The 24,448-nt window shown below is 49.0% G+C and overlaps 1 protein-coding gene across 2 annotated transcripts in view; it reads left to right on the top strand.

Moving 5' to 3' along the window:
• prkcaa (protein kinase C, alpha, a) overlaps positions 1–24,448 on the top strand; it is a 187,020-nt gene that overhangs the window by 64,604 nt on the left and 97,968 nt on the right. For both annotated transcript variants that reach the window (XM_078401440.1, XM_078401439.1), the window contains exon 3: positions 7,351–7,433. In XM_078401440.1, the coding sequence (XP_078257566.1) occupies positions 7,351–7,433 (83 nt within the window). The remainder of the gene's footprint in view (positions 1–7,350; positions 7,434–24,448) is intronic.

The following is a 24,448-nucleotide window of genomic DNA, read 5'->3' as shown; positions in this document are numbered from 1 at the left end:
TGGGGAGCATGGGCCTTTCAGATCATAGTCCTGTGTATTTAAAACTACTTCTTGATCGGTATCAAAGAGACACTTTATGGAGATTAAATACATATGTACTGACTCATATGAAAGAACAGATTAAGAACAATATTACAGAGTATCTGGAACTGAATGACAATGACGAAGTTTCACCTCTGATACTGTGGGATGCATGTAAAGCGGTGCTTCGGGGCAAGATAATAGGATACAGTGCTCACATAAAGAAAGCTAGACATGAAAAGTTAGAGCGGCTGCAAGTGGAACTGAAACAACTGGAACGAAACCATAAGGATACAAATGATCAAAAAATCCGAGAACTACTTGTGAAGTAGAAGAATGAAATAAATGATATTTATACAAAAGATATAGAAAAAAAGTTGATTTTTGTAAAACAGAAATATTATGATGGCGGAGGAAAAGCCAGTAAATTATTAGCCTATAAACTAAAAAAACAACAGGCAGAGAATATAATTCATAAAATAAAACACCCTGTAACTAATTTTACACACTATAAATTGAAGGAAATACAAAATTGTTTTGATATATATTTCAAAAGATTATATTTACAACCTCAAATCAGTGGGGAGAAAATGGAGGATTTCTTTAAGGAGATTCATTTGCCAAGATTGACCAGTGAACAGAGTAAGTCTCTTGTAGCTGAAATAACAGAGAAAGAAGTTAGGTCTGCTATAGTACATCTTAAACCAAATAAGGCCCCGGGCCCAGACGGGTTCCCTTCAGAATGGTACCGGGTAATGGTGGACTCATTGGTCCCTACGTTACAATGTACTTTCAATTGGGTTCTCAAAGAGAACGTAATACCCCCCTCCTGGAAGGAGGCAGTAATCTCATTGATTCTGAAAGAGGGAAAAGATAAATCTGTATGCAGTAATTTTAGGCCAGTGAGTGTACTCAACCAGCAACTATTAGCCTGGATCAGACAGGGTTTGTTCGAGGGAGACAAACCCAAGACAACATTAGAAGGACATTGCACATAATTGGCTACATAACAAAATTTAACTTAGAAGCAGTCCTAGTTGGGCTAGATGCTGAAAAAGCTTTTGATTGTGTAAATTGGTCTTTTTTGCTTAGAGCTTTAGATAGATTTGGATTTCACAATACTTTTATTAAAACAATACAGGCTCTTTATGATAGCCCAAGTGCAAGAATTAAAATTAACGGAGTAGTTTCAAAACCATTTTTGCTAGAAAGAGGAACAAGACAGGGATGTCCAATCAGCCCCCTTTTATTTGCGTTTTTTATCGAACCTTTGAGTCAGTGGATTATCCAGAATAATAATATCAAAGGAATAGTAATGAAAGGAGGGGAACAAAAGATTTCCTTATTTGCCGATGACGTATTGGTGTATTTGTCAGACCCTGAACAGTCTTTGTTACAGTTATTTTATGTTTTGGAACAATATGGATCCTTCTCTGGCTATAAGTTAAATGTTATAAAAACACAAATTCTTAGTTTCAAATATAGCCCCTCAGTAAAAGTAAGGGAAAAGTTTAACTTGAGGTGGGATGCTGAATCCATGAGATATCTGGGAATAAACATTCCAATAGATCTGACTAAACTGCACTTGCTTAACTACCTCCCATTGAACAATAAGATCAGGGAAGACATTAGGAGGTGGGACCTAATACCTTATCTTAATTTTGGATCTCGTATTGAATCGGTCAAAATGGTTATGTTACCGAGGCTGTTGTATCTCTTTCAATCACTTCCACTAGATATATCAGACCAACAATTTCAAGAATGGGATAAACATATCTCGAGGTATATTTGGCAGGGACAAAGACCAAGAATCAGATACCAGGGGTTAAGACTTTTCTTTGCCTTCCATCACAGTGAGGGTGTGCCTGGAGCAATCACTGTGATGGCTGTTTGTGTTAAAATTGTATCTGTGTGTCCTGTGCTTTTTGTTGTATACTGCCGGACCCTGACGTGAGAGGACGCTGGCGCTGTTTATTCGCCGCTTCTCCGTTAGGATAGTTTGTCTGTTTGTTTTTATGTTATGATTGTTTTTGTAAAGCGCTTTGAGCTTCTGGTAAGGCGCTATATAAAATAAATGCTTATTATTATTATTATTATTACAACTGACCAAAAATAAAGGTGGGGTTGCACTCCCGTGCTTGAAAGACTATTATGCAGTTGCTCAGCTGAGAACATTAATTTATTGGTGCAACCCCGACTATTGTGCTAGATGGAAGGAGATTGAGATTGCTATAACAGAGGAATTTCCGATTCAGGCTGCAATTGGAGATAAGGAGTTAACAAATAAGTTAATTAATTTGGGAAACTCATGGATTCGATTATCACTTAAGGTATGGAATAAGGTCGTTACCCAAAATCATCTGAGGGATGCTGTGAAGGTTTTGAGATGGTGCACGTTTGATCCAGATTTTGTACCAAAAAGACAGGACACTAGTTTTAAAAGATGGAGTTCTCAAGGTTTGACATCATATTGCACATTTTTACCTAAGGGGTCTATGAACAGCTTTGAGAATCTGAAGAGGCAATTTGGTTTGAATAATGATGATTTCTATAGATACCTTCAAATTCGCCATTATATAGATCAAATACAAAAGGAATGTGCAGAAGTAAAATGGGATAATATTTTGTTAAATGTATTTATTGATGCTTACCATGGAGGCTCAAAACAGAAAACCATCTTAAAATTATACAAGGGTTTACGGCAGAGAAAAGGCAACTCACTGTATGTAAAACAGAAATGGGAAAGGGAAGGTAATCTGGGAGAGCTTATGTGAGATACAATGGAAAACTTCAAGTTCAAATGTTTGGCGGGTGTTTTGCTGGAAAACCCTTATTAGGTTTTTTATTACACCAGTTCAAAAAAGACATTACACAAATTCTTCTTCATGCTGGTGACAATGTGGGTGCCTTGAGGCAAACCATTTTCACATATTTTGGTCTTGTGTATCAGTGATCCCATTTTGGCAGGAGATTCATAAAGTTTTACAAAAAGTTTTTTATATGGATATTCCATTTAAATTTGAGTTGTTATATTTTGGTGCTTTACCAGTACAAAATGCTTCTATTAAAGATAAGTATCTTTTCCAGATCTTAAGTGCTGCCAGCAGGAAAGCTATTACTAGGAAGTGGTTGAAACCTGGAAAACCAAATGTGGATGACTGGATTAACATTGTATATGATATTTTTATAATGGAAAGGATAACTTTTGCTTTAAGATTGCAACAGGGAATATTTTTGAAAAGGTGGGAAAAATGGATGTTGTACATCATGCCCGTACGGCCATCATTTGTCTAAAGCGGATCTTTGTATCCTACTTCCGTGTCCTATCTCATTTTCCTTGATTTCATACCGCTCCAGAAGTAGTGATGAAATATTATAGAGGTATACCCCAAATGTTGGTTTTAGTTGTTTTTGTTTTTGTTTTTGTGTGTAGTTAAGTTTTGGATATGATCAAATGTCCAGTAAGTCATTACCCATCCTTGTAGTGCTTCCAATACCTGTGGTATGCTTTATTTTGGGATATGCAGTATTTGTTAACTACGGAGGGTGTAAGGTGAATGAGAATGTGTATCATTGCGGAATGTATGGAACTGGAAAATAAAAATAAAAATAGAATTATAATTTTTTTTATTTTTAAAAAAGATCTAGAGGGGCACATTTAGGGCTCCTTGTAACTTCACCACCTCGGTTCCAGAGCGTTGGAATAATCCCCGACCGTGGGATGACTCCAACACTTCAAGCAAGGCCTCTGTGGTAGGGTCGCCAACTGTCCTGCATTAGCCGGGACATCCCGTATTTTGGGCTAAATTGGTTTGTCCCACACGGGACCGCCCTTGTCCCGTATTAGGCCCGTGGGCTGCTGTTGACCGGGATGGTATAGGCTAACGGAGTGTGTTCGCCTAACGGAGGTTGCTTAGCAACCCGCCTCCCAGCCCGGGCGGCCGCCATTGGTGGAGCGGGAGCACATGGTGACGTCACCTTGTCCCGTATTTGGGAGCGAGATGGTTGGCACCCCTACTCTGTGGGTCCTTCGGAAGCAAGGTCACTCATAACGCAGGCAGATTCCCCTCGATGGACAACAATTAAATAGGAAATAGACACAAAAAGCTGACCCCAGCGGGTCAGGCAGCATCTCTGGAGAAAAGAAAAAGGTGACGTTTCGGGTCGAGACCCTTCTTCAGGCTAAGAGTCAGGAGAGAGGGAAACGAGGATATGGGCGGCACGGTAGCGCAGCGGTAGAGTTGCTGCTTTACAGCGAATGCAGCACCGGAGACTCAGGTTCGATCCTGACTACGGGTGCTGTACTGTAAGGAGTTTGTACGTTCTCCCCGTGACCTGCGTGGGTTTTCTCCGAGATCTTCGGTTTCCTCCCACACTCCAAAGACGTACAGGTATGTAGGTTAATTGACCGGGTAAATGTAAAAATTGTCCCTAGTGTGAGTAGGGTGGGCCGAAAAGGCCTGTTTCCGTGCTGTATCTGAAATATGAAAAATATGAAAAAAATATGTGTCTATCTTCGGTGTAAACCAGCATCTGTATTTCTTTCCTACAAATTAAATAGAAAATGCTGGAAATAACCTCGTCTACAAGTTTCTGTTTGGTGATGGCCAGATAACCATTTCTCCAGCACAGAGAAGTGAAAATGGATCTTGCACCTGGAGAGCTCCCTGTTCCAAGAGTCGTACAGCACAGAGATAGCCCCTTTGCCCTAACGTGTACACGCCGACTAGTGTTTATAACTGGGCTAGTCCCACCTGCCTGCGTTTGGCCCACATCCCTCTGAACTTTCTGTGCCCATGTTCTCTTTTGAACATTGGGCTCTGCGTGTGTCAGTCGGGTTTTACAGAGACTGAATCCTCACCCAATCTCATCACCTCCTCTGTTAAACTGAGACTGATCAACCGTTGGATTAGCTGGGTGCGTTAAAGCAAACACGGAGGCTAATTTAAAACAGATTCAGCAGACATTTTGCTTCCTAATGCCATAATTCGTGTCTTAGAGCTGCCTAATCTTGTTACAGCCTGTGATCTGTACATGAGATCCAATTAGTGAGAAATGAGAGACATTTGACAGAGAGGGCTCAAGGCTTGGCTGCCAACCCGTCCTCCCCGCCCTTGGTGTCAGGGCCAGGATGACTGCGATTCAGTGGTTATCGCAGGGGAGAAATTTAGTTCAGAGATACAGCACGGAAACAGGCCCTTCGGCCCACCGAGTCCACGCCGACCAGCGATTCCTGCACACTAACACTATTCTACACACACTAGGGCCAATTTACACCTACACTAAGCCAATCATCCTACACACCTGCGCGTCTTTGGAGTGTGGGAGGAAACCAAAGATCTCGGAGAGAACTCACGCGGTCACGGGGAGAACGTACAAACTCCGGACAGACAGCACCCGTAGTTGGGATTGAACCTGGGTCTTCAGCGCTGCAAGCGCTGTAAGGCAGCAACTCTACCGCTGCGCCACCGTGCTGCTCCTTTGCCTTTGAAGAATCTCTCATGTGTGTGATGCAAGCAGTTTTACTCTGTTCCCTTCTGAGGGTTTTGGAGTCAGACAGCATGCAAACAGGCTCTTCGGCCCATCATGTCCTTGTTGACCATCGAGTACTCTTGTAGGTGGCATGGTGCCAACAATAACAGCCTGCATTTATAGCTGTCACTGCAGCCTCCACAAGGCTAGCAGCATAATCAAGGACCAGTCCCACCCCGGTCACTATCTCCTACCCTGTCCCATCAAGCAGGACCTCCCCAATTGTGAAAACACACCCCCCCAGATTCAGGGACAGTTTCTTCCCAGATTATATGGTAACCAAACCGTCCTATCACCAACCAGAGAGCAGTCCTGAGCTATTGTCTACCTCATTGGAGACCCTTGGACTATCTTTAATCCGACATTACTGGACTTCCCCACTCCTGCAGTGGTGTGGCAGGACCTGCAATTGATTGAAAGGTACAACATGACAACAGGCCCTTCGGCCCACTGAGTCCACGCCCACTATCAATCACCCGTTCACACAAGTTCTATGTTCGCTCACTTCCACATCCACTCCCTACACATTTTGGGCCAATTAACCTACAAACCCACACATCTTTGTGATGTGGAAGGAAACCAGAGCAGCTGGAGGAAACCCACGAGGTCACAGGGAGAATGTGCAAACTCCACACAGATATCACCGGAGGTCGGGATCGAACCTGGGTCTCTGTCACTGTGAGGGAGCAGCACTACCAGCCGTGCCTACTCCAGCCGTGCCTACTCCAGCCGTGCCTACTCCATCTGACAGGGCAGATAAATTCATAAGAGTTAGGCCATTCGGCCAATCAAGTCTACTCCGCCATTCATTCATGGCTGACTTATCTTTCCCTCTCAACCCCTTTCTCCTGCTTTCTTCCCGTTCGTTACCCCTGACACTCGTACTAATGTTGTTCAGCCTTGTTTAATGCCCCACCAAATCTTAATTCAAAAGACAGCCCTCTTTCTGTGCAATGTCCCACCAATTCTGCACAGAAGCATCGACTAGCTTGCTCTACCAGGGGATGGTCTTTCCCCATGTGTGTGTGCACGTAGTGGAAGCCCCATCATAGGAGCAACACTGTGCCGTAGATCAATGAGGGTGGACCAGGCTTCCAGTTTCTCGTTAAAGAGCATCTGGAACATCATCGAACCGCTCAGTCCTGGATGGCTTGAATGGGTAAACGGGGAATTATTTTGCACTTGCCGACCCGATTACTTGAATAGAGAGGTTTTGATTGGTCTCTTCATGTGGAGGGCCATTAAAATGCAGAGCCAATTACCACAAGTGACTGTGGGAGGCTTAATTGGCCATTGTGATGAAGAGGGAATTAAGGGAAAGTTTGTGGTGTGGAGGAGAGAAATGGATCGGAGTCGATGGAAACACTGACTGACACAGTAATTAAAACGTCGTGAGTGGAACCAATACTTTGGAGCTCATTTCTTCACTGTCAGTGGAGATTAACACCATTGATTTCATTAAGAGTGTTGGAAAATGTTTTTGTTTTAGAGAAACAGCACGGAACGTGCCAACTTTACACAGACAGCACCCCAGGTCAAGATCAAAGGGGGGTCTCTGGGGCTGTGAGGCAGCAGCTCTACCCGCTGCACTACTCTGCCGCTCTGCCTGAGCTCCAGTGCCCCCTCTTGCAGCCTGTGCTGTGGGAGGGTGATGGGTCAGGTGGGAGGCCTGTGTGTAGTGTGGTCGTGATCTGACCCACTTGCCCCAGTCACGGCCAGACCCACACGGCTGTAATCGTCATGCTGGTTGGTGAAAGTGTTCTAATGGCCATCTCCCTTTGCTTCCCTCTCCTGCAGTGTGCTGTTTCGTGGTACACAAGAGGTGCCATGCGTTCGTTACCTTCTGCTGTCCCGGAGCAGATAAAGGGCCGGACACGGACGTAAGTACAATGGCCAGGAACGCTCTCTGTCTTTAACTGGGGGCAACCCACCCGACTGCTGGCTGGAGCTTGTTGTTTGTACGCTGGGGTTGATGTTGGTGTCTTCTCTGGAGGAGTTTCACGTGCTGAGATCTCTGCTTGTAGTGTGCCCGTGTTAATGCCAGTCTGCAGTTGGCACTGATCTGCAGAGAGAGGTTTACTCGGGACCCTTCACCCTCCCCTTGTATATCTGTTTGGGCAACATCCCCCCCCCTCACCTCTCCAACGCTGGTTGACCAAGAGTTGCACCTCTGACCTTTAGGGACCTGAGTCATCACACCACAGACAGAGAGCAGTGCTCAACTACTGTGCACCTGATTGCTGACCCTGCACTGTCTCTGAATGGACTCTACTGGCTTTATCCTGCATTGAATGTTATTCCCTTATCATGTGTGTGTACATTGTAAACGCCTCGAATGTTGTACGCCCACTCATCCGGCTTAAGTTTACTAGTGGCAGGGTTGGCAACAGGGTCTCGACCCGAAAGGTCACCTAGTCCTTTTCTCCAGACGTGCTGCCTGACCCGCTGAGTTACTCCAGTATCTTCGGTATTATCCAGTATCTACACAGCCCGGTTTCCAAGCTTCTCTTCAGCAGGAGAACGAGAAGGTGACTGGGATGCTCCCACCAGCGACGGTGGTGCAGCGGGTAGAACAGCTGCCTCACAGTGCGAGAGACCCGGCTTCCATCCTGACCTCAAGTGCTGACTGTGTGGAGTTTGCACGCTCTCTCTGTGACTGTGTGGGCTTCCTCCGGGTGCTCCAGTCTCCTCCCACATCTCAATGGCGTGCAGGTTGATTGGCCCTCTGTAAATAGCCTCTAGTGTGCAGGGAGTGGATGAGAAAGTGGGATAACTTGGGACTGGTGTAAATGGTGCTCAATGGTTCAGTTTGGTTTAGAGATACAGCGCGGAAACAGGCCCTTCGGCCCACCGGGTCCACGCCGACCAGCGATCCCCGCACATTAACACTGTCCTACACACACTAAGGACAATTTTTACATTTACCAAGCCAATTAATCTACAAACCTGTAGCTCTTTGTAGTGTGGGAGGAAACCAAAGATCTCGGAGAAAACCCACGCAGGTCACGGGGAGAACGTACAAACTCCGTACAGACGGCGCCCGTAGTCAGGATCGAACCCATGTCTCCGGCGCTGCATTCACTGTAAGGAAGCAACTTTACCGCTGCGCCACCGTGACCGCCCATTGGCGGTTGGCGTGGACTCGGTGGGCCGAAGGGACTGTTTTGGTGCTGTGCCTTTCACTCAATTAGGATAACAATACACTGAAAGTACTGTCTGGATCGCTATTGACACTGAGCTATCGCACGTCTCTGTCTCCCGCTGGATCTCTGGTGAGGGGGGGAGAGATAGATGGGTGGGGGGGAAGTTTGGTTATCTCGCCCATTGCTCCCCTCCTCCTCCTCCCGGTCCACCTACATTTCTTCCTCCGGCTTCACAACTCGCACCTCTTCTGATCTTATCTCCCATCTTTTGTCTTTTTAACTCTGGCCTTTGTCCGACCATTTGCCAATCAAAACCTCCATCCAACTATCGCTCACAAGGCTTTGTTCCACCCCCACCTGCACTACAATCAGTCTGAAGAAGGGTCTTGACCCGAAACGTCACCTATCCATGTTCCCCAGAGATGCTGCCTGACCCGCTGAGTTACTCCAGCACTCTGTGAAACGTCACCTATCCATGTTCCCCAGAGATGCTGCCTGACCCGCTGAGTTACTCCAGCACTCTGTGAAACGTCACCTATCCATGTTCTCCAGAGATGCTGCCTGACCCGCTGAGTTACTCCAGCACTCTGTGAAACGTCACCTATCCATGTTCTCCAGAGATGCTGCCTGACCCGCTGAGTTACTCCAGCACTCTGTGAAACGTCACCTATCCATGTTCTCCAGAGATGCTGCCTGACCCGCTGAGTTACTCCAGCACTCTGTGAAACGTCACCTATCCATGTTCTCCAGAGATGCTGCCTGACCCGCTGAATTACTCCAGCACTCTGTGGAACGTCACCTATCCATGTTCTCCAGAGATGCTGCCTGACCCGCTGAGTTACTCCAGCACTCCGTGTCTTCGGTTGGAAGCACTCCATGGTAGTGTTGAGCCGAGGTGATCACAGCAGTTTCATTGTCCGTGGGCGCCAAGCGGAACATGAAACTTGGACGCTCTCCAGGATTCTGTTTTCTGTACAAAGATGGATTTTCACATTCTACGCATTGTGTTAGTTCCGGTTTAGCCACATTTTTATGAAACAATTCCAAGCAATTTGTTAACTTGTTGATTTTGGACACTCTTAAATGCACCCTGGGAAAGCTCCCAAAGTGATCAGTGTTAAGGCTCGTCTATTGTGTATGTGCGTGAGGTCAGGATGCAAACAACTCCCTCTCCCTTCCACAAGTTTTGTTCTGTTTAGGAGAAACTTGCTTTCATTTTCCAGTTGCAACTTGTACAGAATAATTGTGATGATTTGGTGCATCATGTAGCATGTGGATATTATTAAGCTGTGGATAAATCTGTAGGTTGAGGTTTATTATTGCCACGTATACAGAGGTACAGTGAAAAGCTTTGTTTTACATGCTGTTCAATCGAATCGAATAAAGAAGGGTCCTGACCTGAAACGTCACCTATCCATATCCTCCAGAGATGCCTGCTGACCCGCTGAGTTACTCCAGCACTTTGTGTCTTTTTTTGTAAACCAGCATTTGAAGATAGACACAAAATGCTGGAGTAACTCAGCGGGTCAGGCAGCATCTCGGGAGAGAAGGAATGGGTGACATTTTGGGTCGGAACTTTTCTTCAGACTGAAAGATAGAGATGGGGCTGGGGTTTGGGGGGGGGGGGGGGTGGGGGGGACACTGGAGGTGAGAAAAGGCCTGAACAAATCAGGGCAACAGGATCATCCGACCATCCTGCTGTGAACAGGATATATCGGAGACGCTGCCTCACAAAGGCAGCCCGCATCACCGAACAGCCACACCACTCTCATTTTACACCTGCCATTAGGCAGGAGTCTGAAAACCGTGACCTCCTGGTTCAGGAATAGCTCTTACCTACAACTAGCAGGCTCTTGAATACCACAAGACACCAGTGCAACTGTGAATGATGATGTCTCAGTTGCATTAAGGGCTTTGTGCTTTTTTGCAATAGCATTTGGTTTATTAATTTATTGAATTTTCTGCGTATTGTATGTTATCGATGAGTGTTATGTTTACAGGCCTGTTAAGCTGCTGCAAGTAAGAATTTAATTGTTCCCTTGTCTGTACTGAAGAAGGGTCCCGACCCAAAACATCACCTGTCCATGGTCTCCAGAGATGCTACCCGATCCACTCAGTTACCCCGGCACTTTGTGTCTTTTTTTATAATCCAGCATCGGCAGTTCCTTGCATCTACAGCAAAAAAAACTGCAGATGCTGATTAACATCGAAGTTAGACACAAAATGCTGGAGTATCTCAGCGGGTCAGGCAGCATCTCGGGAGAGAAGAAATGGGTGATGTTTCGGGCCGAGACCCTTCGAAGGGTCGAGACATTTCGGGTCGAAACCCATTCCTTCTCTCCCAAGATGCTGCCTGACCCGCTGAGTTACTTCAGCATTTTGTGTCTACCTTGCATCTACAAATAGGCACTCTTGACTAAAGGCGCAAACTAAAGGAAGAACTTTTTCAGTCAGAGAGTGGTGAAGGTGTGGAATTCTCTGCCTCAGAAGGCAGTGGAGGCCAGTTCGTTGGGTGCTTTCAAGAGAGAGCTGGATAGAGCTCTTAAGGATAGCGGAGTGAGGGGGTATGGGGAGAAGGCAGGAACGGGGTACTGATTGAGAGTGATCAGCCATGATCGCATTGAATGGCGGTGCTGGCTCGAAGGGCTGAATGGCCTACTCCTGCACCTATTGTCTATTGTCTATTGTCTAAATGCAGGTTGTTTTTTTATCCAGGATTGTCACCTGTAATGAAGCACAGATGATAATTGCCTTGGATAGCAGGCTTCTTAAAGCACACGCAACAATGATCACTGCTATTCAGACATACTAATGATACAGCCTGTCTCCAAATATACCGATCAAACTGATCTCTGCTGGGTTGCGAACATTAAAATTCATTAGCCATGCTTCCAGTTATTGGTGCTTTCGTTTTGGTCGGGTGGTTCAATAGTTAATCCCCAGCGAAGTGTGTTGGCATCATGGTTATCCTCACAGAGAGGAGATGGAACTTTTAAATTCATCCTTGGGATGGCAGGTTTAGCTTTTATTACGGTCACGTGCACCCAGGGACAGTGAAAAGCTTTTTTTCCGCGTGCCTTCCAATGAAATAAGATAATATTATCCATGAATACAATCAAGCCAAACTCAAGTACAATAGGTAGGTCAAAGAAAGAGACACAGAGTGCAGAATATACACCGATCAGCCAAAACATTATGACCTGATGAGCCATAACATTGTGACCACCTGCCTAATAATGCTGTTGATCCTCCGTGTGCAGTCCCATACGCAGCAGGGTGCGATGCACTGTGTATTGTGACACATTCCTCCCGTGACCACCATTGACATTTTCTGTGACTTGTGCCACAGTAGACCTTCTGTCGGTTTGGACCAGACGGGATAGCCTTCGTTGCCCTCGCGCTTCGATGAACCTTGGGCGCCCAACACCCTGTCTGTAGCCGGTTTGTGGTTTGTCCCTCCTCGGACCACTGTCGGTAGGTACTCACCACTGCTGACCGGGAGCACCCCACAAGTCTTGCCGTTTCACAGATGCTCTGACCCAGTCGTCTGGTCATAACAATTTGGCCCTTGTCAAAGTCGCTCAGGTCTTTACTCCTGCTTATTTCTCCTGCACCCAACACATCAACTTCAAGAACTGACTGTTCACTTGCTGCCTAATATATCCCTCCCCTTGGCAGGTGCCATTGTAACAAGATAATCAATGTTATTCACTTCGCCTGTCAGTGGTGTTAATGTTTTGGCTGATCAGTGTAGTTCTCAGCAGTGCATCACAACACTTCCAGAGACAAAGTCTGTCAGCAATAGGATAGGTTGGAGAAGCAGAACTCCTCCCTAGCTAACTCTTGGACGGTCTAATAAGTAGTCTTGCCGCAAGGGGAAGACACTGTTCCTGAGAGTGGTGGTGCTCGCTTTTGAGAAAGTTTGAAAAGAGAGGTGGGGGCGAGACAAAGCCCGGCAAGTCGGTTGATTGCAGATGGGTGGACAAAGGCCAGAGATGTTTAGTTTGATGTGATCTGTTTGAATAGCGTGCAAAGCAAAGCTTCAGATCCACAGTCTGAACAAGCACCTTGAGCCTAAACGTCGTCCATCATTATTTTCCCCAAGATGCTGCCTGACCCGCTGAGTTACTCCAGCATTTTGTGTCTTCAGTTACTGTTACTTGCTGCTATCTTGTTGTTCCAGTGGGTGTGTTGGCCTACCCTCTATTTTTCAGGATACACACCAACATTGATCTTGGTTCGGCCTCCTAGCATCGTCCAGAGGTTTACCAACAGCAATTTCCTGTAACGGTTGATGTCCAGAGAGGTTAGTGCAGGCAGCTTGGCAGCAGAGTGTCACAGTCACCCCCCACTGCCTGGGGGTGGGGAGGGGGCAAGGATTAGAAACATTGAAAGATAGCTGCAGAGTAGGCCATTCAGCCCTTCGAGCCAGCACCGCCATTCAATATGATCATGGCTGATCATCTAAAATCAGTACCCCTTTCCGGCTTTTTCCCCATATCCCTCGATTCCGTTAGCCCTAAGAGCTAAATCTAACTCTCTATTGAAAACATCCAGTGAATTGGCCTCCACTGCCCTCTGTGGCAGGGAATTCCACAGATTCACAACTCTTTGGGTGAAAACGTTTTTCCTCATCTCAGTCCTAAATGGCCGACCCCTTATTCTTCAATTGTGGCCCCTGGTTCTGGACTCCCCCAACATGGGGAACATTTTTCATGCATCTAGCCTGTTCAATCCTTTAAGAATTTTATAAGATTCCCTCTCATCCTTCTAAATTCCAGTGAGGGGGTGGGTGGGGAGTGAGTGGGTGGGGAGTGAGTGGGTGGGTGGGGAGTGGGCGGGTGGGGAGCGGGCGGGTGGGGAGCGGGCTGGTGGGCAGGGGGGGTGGGGGGTGAGGGGGGGTGGGGGGCGAGCGGGTTGGGGGGCGAGCGGGTGGGGGGCGAGCGGATTGGGGGGCGAGCGGGTTGGGGGGCGAGCGGGTTGGGGGGCGAGCGGGTTGGGGGGCGAGCGGGTTGGGGGGCGAGCGGGTTGGGGGGCGAGCGGGTTGGGGGGCGAGGTGGTGGGGGGCGAGCGGGTTGGGGGGCGAGCGGGTGGGGGGCGAGCGGGTTGGGGGGCGAGCGGGTGGGTGGGGAGGGGGCGGATGGGGAGTGAGCGGGTTGGTGGGCGAGCGGGTTGGGGGGCGAGGGGGTGGGGGGCGAGCGGGTTGGGGGGCGAGCGGGTGGGGGGCGAGTGGGGAGTGGGGAGGGGGTGGGTGGGGAGTGAGCGGGGAGGGGTGCGTGGATAGGGAGGGGGTGGTGGGGTGGGGAGGGGCTGAGCTGGGCCCCCCTCTGTGTCTCAGCCCCAGCCAGGGGTAGTTATGTGGGGGTTGCCCGCAGTGGCCCGGGGTTCGTGCAGCCAGCAGGCGCTGCAGTGAGGGGGTGCGGCGGGCGGGCGGGCGGGCGGGCGTTTGTGAACCGCACAGCTCACTGCCAGTGACGGGACACGAGCAGGTCGTTCCACATTGGTGCTGAAACACATTGGCCAGGACACAGGGAGTAGCAGCTGGGGCTGGGGCTGGGGCTGGGGATGGGCGGTGGGGCAGGGAAATCCAAATCCAGTCCCCGTCACAGCAGGGTTACAATGGGCAGCTGCTCACCAGCGTGTGTCTGTGTGGGTGGGTGTGTGTGTGGGTGGGTGTGTGTGGGTGGGTGTGTGTGGGTGTATGTGTGGGGCTGTATGTATGAGTGAGTGGCTTTATTTGTGCGTCTATATCTGGTTGTGTGTGTGGGTCTGGACCCGGAGGTGTTTGTGTGTGTCAGACAGTGTGTGTGTGTGCCTGGATGTGCATGTGCCTGTGTGTGTGTATATCAGGGTATGAGTGTGTGTGTGTCTGTGTCAGGGTGTCTGTGTCTGGGTGTGTCAGTGTGTGTCAGGGTGTGAGTGTGTGTCAGGGTGTGAGTGTGTCTGGGTGTGAGTGTGTGTGGGTGTGAGTGTGTGTGGGTGTGTGTCAGGGTGCGAGTGTGTCAGGGTGTGTGTGTGTCAGGGTGTGAGTGTGTCTGGGTGTGTGTGTGTGTGTGTCTGGGTGTGTGTGTCAGTCTGGTGGGTATCTGTGTGTCTGGGTGTGTGTGTGTCTGGGTGTGTGCGTATCTGGGTGTGTGTGTGCGTATCTGGGTGTGTGTGTATCTGTGTCTGGGTGTGTGTGTCTGGGTGTGTGTGTCTGGGTGTGTGTGTGTGTGTGTGTGTCTGGGTGTGTGTCGGTGTGTGTGCGTATCTGGGTGTGTGTGTGTGTGTCTGGGTGTGTGTGTGTGTGTGTGTGTCTGGGTGTGTGTGTGTGTGTGTGTCTGGGTGTGTGTGTGTGTGTGTGTCTGGGTGTGTGTGTGTGTGTCTGGGTGTGTGTGTGTGTCTGGGTGTGTGTGTGTGTGTGTGTGTGTCTGGGTGTGTGTGTGTGTCTGGGTGTGTGTGTGTGTGTGTGTGTGTGTGTGTGTGTGTGTGTGTGTGTGTGTGTGTGTGTGTGTGTGTGTGTGTGTGTGTGTGTGTCTGGGTGTGTGTGTGTGTCTGGGTGTGTGTGTGTGTGTGTGTCTGGGTGTGTGTCGGTGTGTGCGTATCTGGGTGTGTGTGTGCGTATCTGTGTGTGTGTGTGTGTGTGTGTGTGTGTGTGTGTGTGTGTGTGTGTGTGTGTATGTTCTTACACCAAGTTCCTGGGCTTTCTAACAACCTGGCCTCTCCCCACTGTGACAAAATGAAATATGTTTAAATGACTCACTCAGTGACCCTTGTCACTGGTGTGAGCTTTGTCCAGGAAACTTGTTCAGAGCGATTAATTGAATATTGCATATTTTGCAATCTGACAAAGTCATAAAGATATTTGAGATGACACCTGACCTTTTGAAGTACAGACAGCCACATGAGCAGCGTTGCAGTGGCCTGGGCTACACTGGCCTCTGTAACACTGCCCCTCGGCTGCACTGGCCTCTGTAACACTGTCCTGACACGCACTGCCCTCAGCTGCACTGGCCTCTGTAACATTGTTCCCGGGCACACTGTCCACAGGTACACTGGCCTCTGTAACATTGTTCCTCAGCACACTGTCCACAGGTACACTGGCCTCTGTAACGTTGTTCCTGGACACACTGTCCACAGGTACACTGGCCTCTGTAACATTGGACTGAGAAACAGTGTCTCCTGGGGGCGGCCAAGGTGGCCTTTCACGGGTCCAGGCAGCGGGCAGTCGAGGGTTCTACCCACAGTTGACTGCCTGCCCCCTCTTCCAGCCCTGTGTCCATGCCCGAGTGCCTGTGGAGAGGGAACGCAGTGTCCACCGTGAACAGTGGTCGCTGCATCGTGAATAAGGCTGACAACGTTGTCATCTCATGGTGGAAGATTACAATCTGCATGAACAGCAGTTTGGATTAATGTCGTATTATGTAAACTGTGAATTTGTAATAAAAGCTCCTTGTTCGGAAGAGGAAAGAGGCAGTGTGCCCACCGTCACATACACAGGTATGTAGGTTAATTGGCTGGGTAAATGTAAAAATTGTCCCTAGTGGGTGTAGGATAGTGTTAGTGTGCGGGGATCGCTGGGCGGTGCGGACTTGGAGGGCCGAAAAGGCCTGTTTCCGGCTGTATATATATGATATGATATGATATGACCGCTACGCCCATCCCACAACACGTTGCGTTGTTCTGAAGGGGGCTGTGAAAAGCATTATCCATATATCAGCCTGTGCAGCCTGCGTCTAATCTGTCACGTTAAGGACTGATCCCTCTTGCCAAGAACCATGTTTAATGAACGCTTGACGTGAGGTTTTGCAGCAGCAAGTGTGAACAGTAAAATTAAACTTTCCAAGCTGCAAGCACTTCTCAGCCCAACGTATACAGAGTGGCGTGAGACTGTCCAGCATGCTGCAGAGGGAAGGGTTGGACGTGACACTTCTCATTGAGAACACAAGGAACTGCAGATGCCAGATTACAAAGAAAAAAGACACCAAATGCTGGAGTAACTCTGCCGGCCAGGCAGCATCTCTGGAGTTTCCTCCCACCATCCCAAAGACGTGCGGGTTTGTAGGTTAATTGGCCCTCTGTAAAATTGCCCTTCGGGGCAATTAACCAACAAACCCGCACGTCTTTGGGATGTGGGAGGGAACTCCAGAGATGCTGCCTGGCCGGCAGAGTTACTCCAGCACTTGGTGTCTTTTTTATTTTGTGTGAGGAGTGAATGTGAAAGTGGGATAACATGGAACTCGTGTGAACTAGGGTGACCAATGGTCAGTGTGGGCTGATGCGCCTGTTCCCATTCTGCGTTCTGAACCTAGACTGAAGCATCAGTGTGCAGGAGCGAGCGATTAGTAGCTATGTTTTGAGGAGAGATTCTGGTTGTCGGCAGGTGTTTCCATTCGCCACGAAACTCCAGATCTATTCGCGGATGCTGTAATGATGTAGAGCAACATTCCACAACACCACTGCCATTTTAACTCTTTGCGCTGCAGCGTGGGCTGAGGGAGCTGTAAACGGGATGTGATTGAGCGAGGAAGCGTTGCGTTGTCATTCAGCAAGCCCAGCGCACTGGGACAGCTGGATCCCCGGCGGCCGGCACACCGCCGCGCCGATACTGCCACGCTGCAAACGGCCAATTCAAGGGAGAGTGTGACCGGCGGGGAGGGGAGGCCAGCAAGTGTGGAGTTCCACGCCTGCCCCGAGTGGGGACGGGAGATCAGATGAAGGAAGAGCTGCCAGCAACCATCCAGCTGTGCCTGTGACATGGACTCATGTGCCCCCATTCCAGCTGTGCCAGTGCCTGTAACCTAGTCGTGCCCCAATCCAGCTGTGCCAGTGCCTGTAATGGTCATGTACGCTCACATCCAGCTGTGCCAGTGCATGTAATGGTCATGTACGCTCACATCCAGCTGTGCCAGTGCATGTAATGGTCATGTACGCTCACATCCAGCTGTGGCACTGCCTACAACAGGTCTTGTGCACATCCAGCTGTGGTTCTGCCTGTAACCTGCTGGTGCTCCAGTCCAGTCCAGCTGTGGCTCTGCTGAACCCCCAGTTGTTCAGGGGGAACCCCCAATGCTCCATTCCAGCCGTAGCATTGTGTGTATTATGGTCTCACGGACTCCAATCCAGCTGTTGGGTCTTGTGCACTCACATCCAGCTGTGGCAGGATCCCAACCCAAAATGTTCACTGCCCATTTCCCTCCACGGTTGCTGCCTGGTCCGCTGAGTTCCTCAAGATTCCAGCATCTGCAGTTCCTTCCGTCTCCGTTCCTGTTTTGTTTAGTTTTGTTTAGAGATACAGCGTGGAAACAGGCCCTTCAGCCCACCGAGTCCGCATCGACCAATGATCACCTCTACACTGGTTCTATCTACATTCTACATTCTTACCAAAGCCAATGAACCTATAAACCCAAGATAGAGACGAAATGCTGGAGTAACTCAGCGGGACAGGCAGCATCTCTGGAGAGAAGGAATGGGTGACGTTTTGGGTCAACACCTTTCTTCAGACTGATCTGAAGAAGGGTCTCGACCCGAAACATCCCCCTTTCCTTCTCTCCAGAGATGCTGCCTGTCCCGCTGAGTTACTCCAGCATTTTGTGTCTACGGTTTAAACCAGCACCTGCAGTTCCTTCCCACAACTTACAAACCCATACGTCTTTGAGAAGTGGGAGGAAACCGGAGCACCTGGAGAAAACTAAAGTGGCCACAGGGAGAACATGCAACTCCGCACAGACAGCACCTGTAGTCGGGATGGAACCTGGGTCTCTGGCGCTGTGAGGCAGCAGCTCTACCCGCTGGGCTACTGTATCGCCTGTTGGTGACAGCTCCTTAACTTTGTTGATGACAGTAATCTGATGTACTGTCGGCCTAAGGGCATTTACAACTTCAAAGTGAAGGCGTTTCTGCTGAATTAGGTAATCGGTGAGACGGGTTTGACAACGCTGAGTCTCGGGGGGGATTTCAGCAAGATTTTCTGGAACAGACCTTCATTCCTGCAGCTGATAAACAAGGTTGGCTCGAGGCATCCTGTGGGAGAGGCAGTGTTCAGCTCACTCTGTGGGCCACTGCCTCCAACTGTCTGTGAGTGCCAGTGTTCATGAGCGCCAGTGTTCATGAGTGCCAGTGTTCATGAGTGCCAGTGTTCATGAGCGCCAGTGTTCATGAGCGCCAGTGTTCATGAGCGCCAGTGTTCATGAGTGCCAGTGTTCATGAGCGCCAGTGTTCATGAGTGCCAGTGTTCATGAGTGCCAGTGTTCATGAGCGCCAGTGTTCAGCTCACCCTGTGAGCCACTGCCTCCAACTGTCTGTGAGCGCCAGTGTTTGGTTCAGGTTTATTAATGTCACATGTATCGAGGTACTGTAAACAGCTTTGTTTTGCATGCTGTCCAAACAGGTTAGATAAAACTGCACTAACACAATCAAGCCAAACACAAGTGTGATTGGCAAAGCAAAGGGGCAGATACAGAGTGCAGAATATAGTTCTCAGCATTGCAGCACACCAGTTCCACAGACAAAGTGCAATGTCCGCAATGGGGTAGAGGTGAATCGGACAGTACCCTGGCTCATGGAAGGACCGTTCAGAAGCCTGAGAATAGAAGAAAAGAGGAACGGTGGCGCAGCGGTAGAGTTGCTGCCTTACAGCGAATGCAGCGCTGGAGACCCAGATTCGATCCTGACTATGGGCGCTGTCTGTACGGAGTTTGTACGTTCTACCCGTGACCTGCGTGGGTTTTCTCCGAGATCCTCGGTTTCCTCCCACACTCCAAAGACGTACAGGTTTGTAGGTTAATTGGCTTGGTAAATGTAAAAATTGTCCCTGGTGGGTGTAGGATAGTGTTGATGAGCGGGGATCGCTGGTCGGTGCGGACTCGGTGGGCCGAAAGGGCCTGTTTCCTCGCTGTATCTCTAAACTAAACTAAAGCAAATCTGTTCCTGAGTCTGGTTTCAGGTTGTATCTTCTGCCAGACAGGAGCGAATGGCCAGAGTGGGCCATGTTTACATTATGTCGGCTACTATTCCAGGGCAGTGTGAAGTGCAGATGGAGTTGGTGGTGGGGAGTCTGTTGTATGTGCTGAGCTGCGCTACAACTCTCTGGGCAGAGCTGTTTCCCAAACAAGCTGTGACCAATCCCAACAGTGCGCTTTCTACCGTGCATCTGTAGACGTTTGGAGGAGTCATTGGAGACATGCGGGGTTGCCTCAGTCCCCTCAGACAGCAGAGCTGCTGGTTTGCCTTTGTGGCTGTCGTGTTGATGTGTGTTGATGAGGTAGGGTTGCCAACTGTCCCGTATCAGCCGGGACATCCCGTATTTTGGGCTAAATTAGTTTGTCCCGTACGGGACCGCCTTTGTCCCGTATTAGTATGGTTGCCAACTTCCTCACTCCCAAATAAGGGACAAAGGGTGATGTCACCGCCCCGCTCCCCACGTGACCTCACCCGGCCAGCGGCCATGTGATCCCGCTCCACCAATGGCGGCCTCCCGGCCCGGGCGGTGACGTCACCTTGTCCCGTATTTACGAGTGAGGAAGTTGGCAACTCTATGGTGAGGCCACGTCGCTGTGGAACGGCTCCGGTCCCAGCCCGCTAATCCCACAGGGATTACGCTCAGGGCAGCGCAGATTCTAAGTCCAGATCGAAGAATCCATCTTCAAAAAGTAGACGTTCGTTTACCGCTGTGCGCCAATTCCTCTGCTTGTTCCTTCCAAGAACAGTGAGAGTGAGACTTCCAATGATGCAGACACAAGATGCTGGAATCGTCAGCGGAACACAGTGCTGGAGGAACACAGTGGGTCAGGCAGCATCTATGGAGGGCATGGACAGGCTGAGCTCTGAGAATGGACAGCACGGCCTGGCAGACATGAGTTGGATTCCCTGCGGCACCATCAGTGAAGTAAGGCCTTCAGGGCACCTCTCACTGAAGGACGATGCCTCGATGTCAGCCACAAGTCCCTGGAGATGACTGGAGACACTGGGGGTGAGAATAGGTTAGTGACTGACTTAGAGCGACGTATTGTAGCTTTATGCGTCTGGACTGGAGCACAGAACAATTAACGAGCCTCATCTGTAAACCCCTGGGGAGAGAGCAGCAGCCGGGCGCTGTTAACAAAGTACGCTGCGGTCTCAGACTAACGGCCTTGCAGCCAACCATCCTGTAGACCAACGCTCAATGAGGGCGAGCCTCTGTCTACAGAGAGAGCCCGTCACAACCCCTGGCATCTCATACTGCAGAGTCTCCCATCCTGACCAAGGTGCCCCATCTACACTAGTCCGGACATGCATTTTATTAATAAATCAGGGAGGGAACCGTTGCTGTCTGCTCAACTTATGATGGGGTTGCATTCCGAGAAACCCATTGGAAACCGAAAATATCGCAAGTGGAGATGCATTTAATACTCCCGATCACGTGGTTGGAAACGAACAGAGGCTCGCTACGGGTCACTGCCGTTTGCACCCTCTGATCTGATCTGGATTATGATCAGTCTGAAGAAGGGTCTCGACCCCGAAACGCCACCCATTCCTTCTCTCCAGAGATGCTGCCTGTCCCACTGAGTTACTCCAGCATATTGGGTGTATCTTTGTGTGGAGACTTTGTGTAATGGCAACTTTCAGACTTTTCCAATATATTCTTTTTGCCATTACTGCAGAGGGAGTCGGAATGATCTTTGGCAAACCCCAACAGAACAGATCTTCCAGTCGTTTTTCCAGTTTAATTAGTTGTTTATTGAAGTAGTTGTACAAACAAGGAAATGAACATACCAGGCTGTACTTATTTTGCATAAATGTTGTAGCTGGCTGCTCTGTCCCTGGTCTGGTCCCAGGTCTCCAGGTCTTTTCCAGGTTTGTTCCCCCTTCTGCTCACAGGTCTGTTAACAACTGTATACTCTCCCTCCCTGCATCTGACCACTCCCAGTCCGTTATGCCCAAATATATACACCACCCTGTGCGTCGAACGACCGCCCCAAGTGTCCAAAATAATACTGCAAGATATATCTAGACAAAATAATACAATATGCCAACGAGTAGCTAAACTAAACATAAATGGCTCGTACACTTTGCTCAGCTGAAGTTGGTCACTGGTCTGACGTGCAGCAGAGGTGGAGGAGAGTTGTTAGTGCAACCCACACCGAGCTGAATCCAGCAACAAGCTGATCTGAAGGTTTTTCATTTGCCAACTTGCAGATGATGCTTTTCTTTGTGCCTTGCCCAAGTGTTACAGAATAAATGAAACCAGTCTTCCATGGAAGACCACGTACTCTATGTGTTGCCCTAACTTGCTCCATCTACAGTTAGTGTTTGCTCCAACATTCTGACTCGCCAAATGTAACTGTTTCTCAATTATTTCCTTCTGACTGGCAGAAGGCAGAAATACGGGAGGGAACTGTTGCTGTCTGCTAAATATAATCCGGATCAAATGTGTAGGAAAGAACTGCAGATGCTGGTTTAAATCAGAAGGTAGACACAGAATGCTGGAGTAACTCAGCGGGACAGGCAGCATCTCCGGAGAGAAGGAATGGGTGACGTTTTGGGTCGACAATCATATTCCGGATCAATCCTTTCAACCAAATCTCTCCTCTCTGCCCCCATCTAATCTTTCTCTCTCTCTCCTACACTCCACCAATTCCTTCCCTCTCTCCCAGCCCACCTCTCCCCCCAAATTAACTCTCCCTCCCCTTCCTTTGTGACCAGTGTGCAGATATTTTATTTAACACATTTTGAAGGGATTCTGTCAGTAATGTGCCAACAATATGGCCTTGAGCCAAAGCTTCTTGGCTTTAACGTTCCCTGGTGACACAGTCTACTTCCAATTAAAATCTGACCGAGGGAAATAGTAAAACGATAAAAGTTAAGGATGTTAGTCTGGATGCACACGGCTTTTAGAGACAGAGCACGCAAACAGGCCCAGTGGACAAACTCGTCCATGCCCACCACGATGCCCCATCTACACTAGTCCCTTTTGACCGTGTTTGGCCCATATCCCACTAAACTGTTCCTATCTATTTACCTGTTCAAATGTATTTTAAATGGTGGAGTCCCTCCTTCAACCTCTTTCCATATTCCCACCACCCTCTGTGTGCAAAAAAAAAACCCCTCAGGACCCTTTCCCCTCTCACATTGAACTTAAATCCTCTAGTTCTTGATTCCCCTACTCTGGGTAAGACTGTTCACCCGATCTATATCTCTCATGGTTTGATACGCCTGGAGAAGATCACCCTTCAGCTTCCTGCGCTCCATGGAATAAAGTCACAGCCTCGTGCCACAGCTCATGCCCTCAGGAAATCTTGCCCCACTCACCTTAAACCTGTAAACTCTAGTCTGTAGAAGGGTCCCGATCTGAAACATCACCTATCCAGTCCCTCCACGGATGCTGCCTGACCCGCCGAGTTACTCCAGCAATTTGTATTTTACTCAAGATTGCAGCACCTGCAGTCCCTTGTGTCTGGCTCCCTCTTGTGCTTAATTCCCTTCCCTTGGGATAATGATTCTGTGCATGAGCAATGCGTGAACTCACCGGTCTTATAACAAGATGGATGAATTCATGGCCCACATAGAGATAGACTGGTGCCTCCTAATCTTTACAGGGAGAGATTGCAGAGATTGCAAGATGATTAAGGTTGGAGGGGAGACTGCATAGAAGTGTATGATATTATGAGGGGCCTAGACAGGGTAGACAGTCAGAACCTTATTCCCAGGATGAAAATATCAAATACCAGAGGGCATTGATGTGGGTTAACTGAAGGCGTGTGTCGAACATAAACATTAGCATGGACCTCTTGGGTTGAGAAGCCTGTACCTACACCACAAGATGAACTGTCGCTAACTCACAGAGGCTTGTACAGGGATGTGCTGCAGCTAATCACACTGAGCCTGGCAGTGCTCAGCCTTAGGGCATTGCCGCTGGCTACTGGTGCCAGGCATCGAGCTGTCCTTGCCAGCCTTGTGCCTAGCGTTAGGATTTTTCTGTTCTGAGCAAACAACAACCGTGCGTTAATTAAAGCAGACAGGCGGGGGCAGGAGAAGCGCGTCGATGCTGAGAGTCAGGGAGCACTGGAAGAGGCAGCTGATCGTTAGAGCCATGCAATTAGTCCCAGAGTCCAACTCCTGCACCCTCTGTCCCCAACCAGTTAGTACAAAGTTTCCTGGTCAAAGTTGTGACTGACTTTGCCTTAGTTGCCCTTCTGGGAAGGGAATGTGCAAGTAATTAGTTCAGGAGTCTTGGAGCTGTGGTGTATTGTTCAGCATTCCTGTCTTGTCAGATCTCACTGTGAGGCGAGGCTCTCATCCTGTTGTACTGGAACAGATGGAGCCTCATACTGAAGCACAAAACCCTGCCTTGTCTCAGATTGACTGATCAATTTGGCCCACTTTGTCTCCGCCAGGGATCGGTAGAAGTGGCGCAGCGGGTAGAGCTGCTGCCCCACAGCACCAGAGACCTCGCATGCTGACTGTGTGGAGTTTGCACGTTCTCCTGTGACTGCATGGGTTTTCTCTGGGTGATCCGATTTCCTCCCACATCCCTGGATGGGCCAAAGGGCCAATTTCCACCCTGTACCTCCAACAAAGAACAAATTAAAATCTGGCCTCCCACCAACCCACTCCTGCTACCCCTCAGGCCCACAAATTGTTCCTTTTCAGGTGGCCAGCCAACTATCTTGTGCAACTGAACTGCTAAATCCGTTTCCATTCACTTTTCAAAAGCCGGAGTTCAGATTATTGTAATTTATTGCATGAAAACATAACCCCTCTCTGATTCTCGCACCGATTATCTTAAGGGGGAC

Source organism: Rhinoraja longicauda, chromosome 6 (genome assembly GCF_053455715.1).
Source record: "Rhinoraja longicauda isolate Sanriku21f chromosome 6, sRhiLon1.1, whole genome shotgun sequence".
NCBI classification, from domain to species: domain Eukaryota; kingdom Metazoa; phylum Chordata; class Chondrichthyes; order Rajiformes; family Arhynchobatidae; genus Rhinoraja; species Rhinoraja longicauda.
Note: the sequence above shows the minus strand (reverse complement) of the source record. Positions and strands in the feature narration are given on the sequence as shown.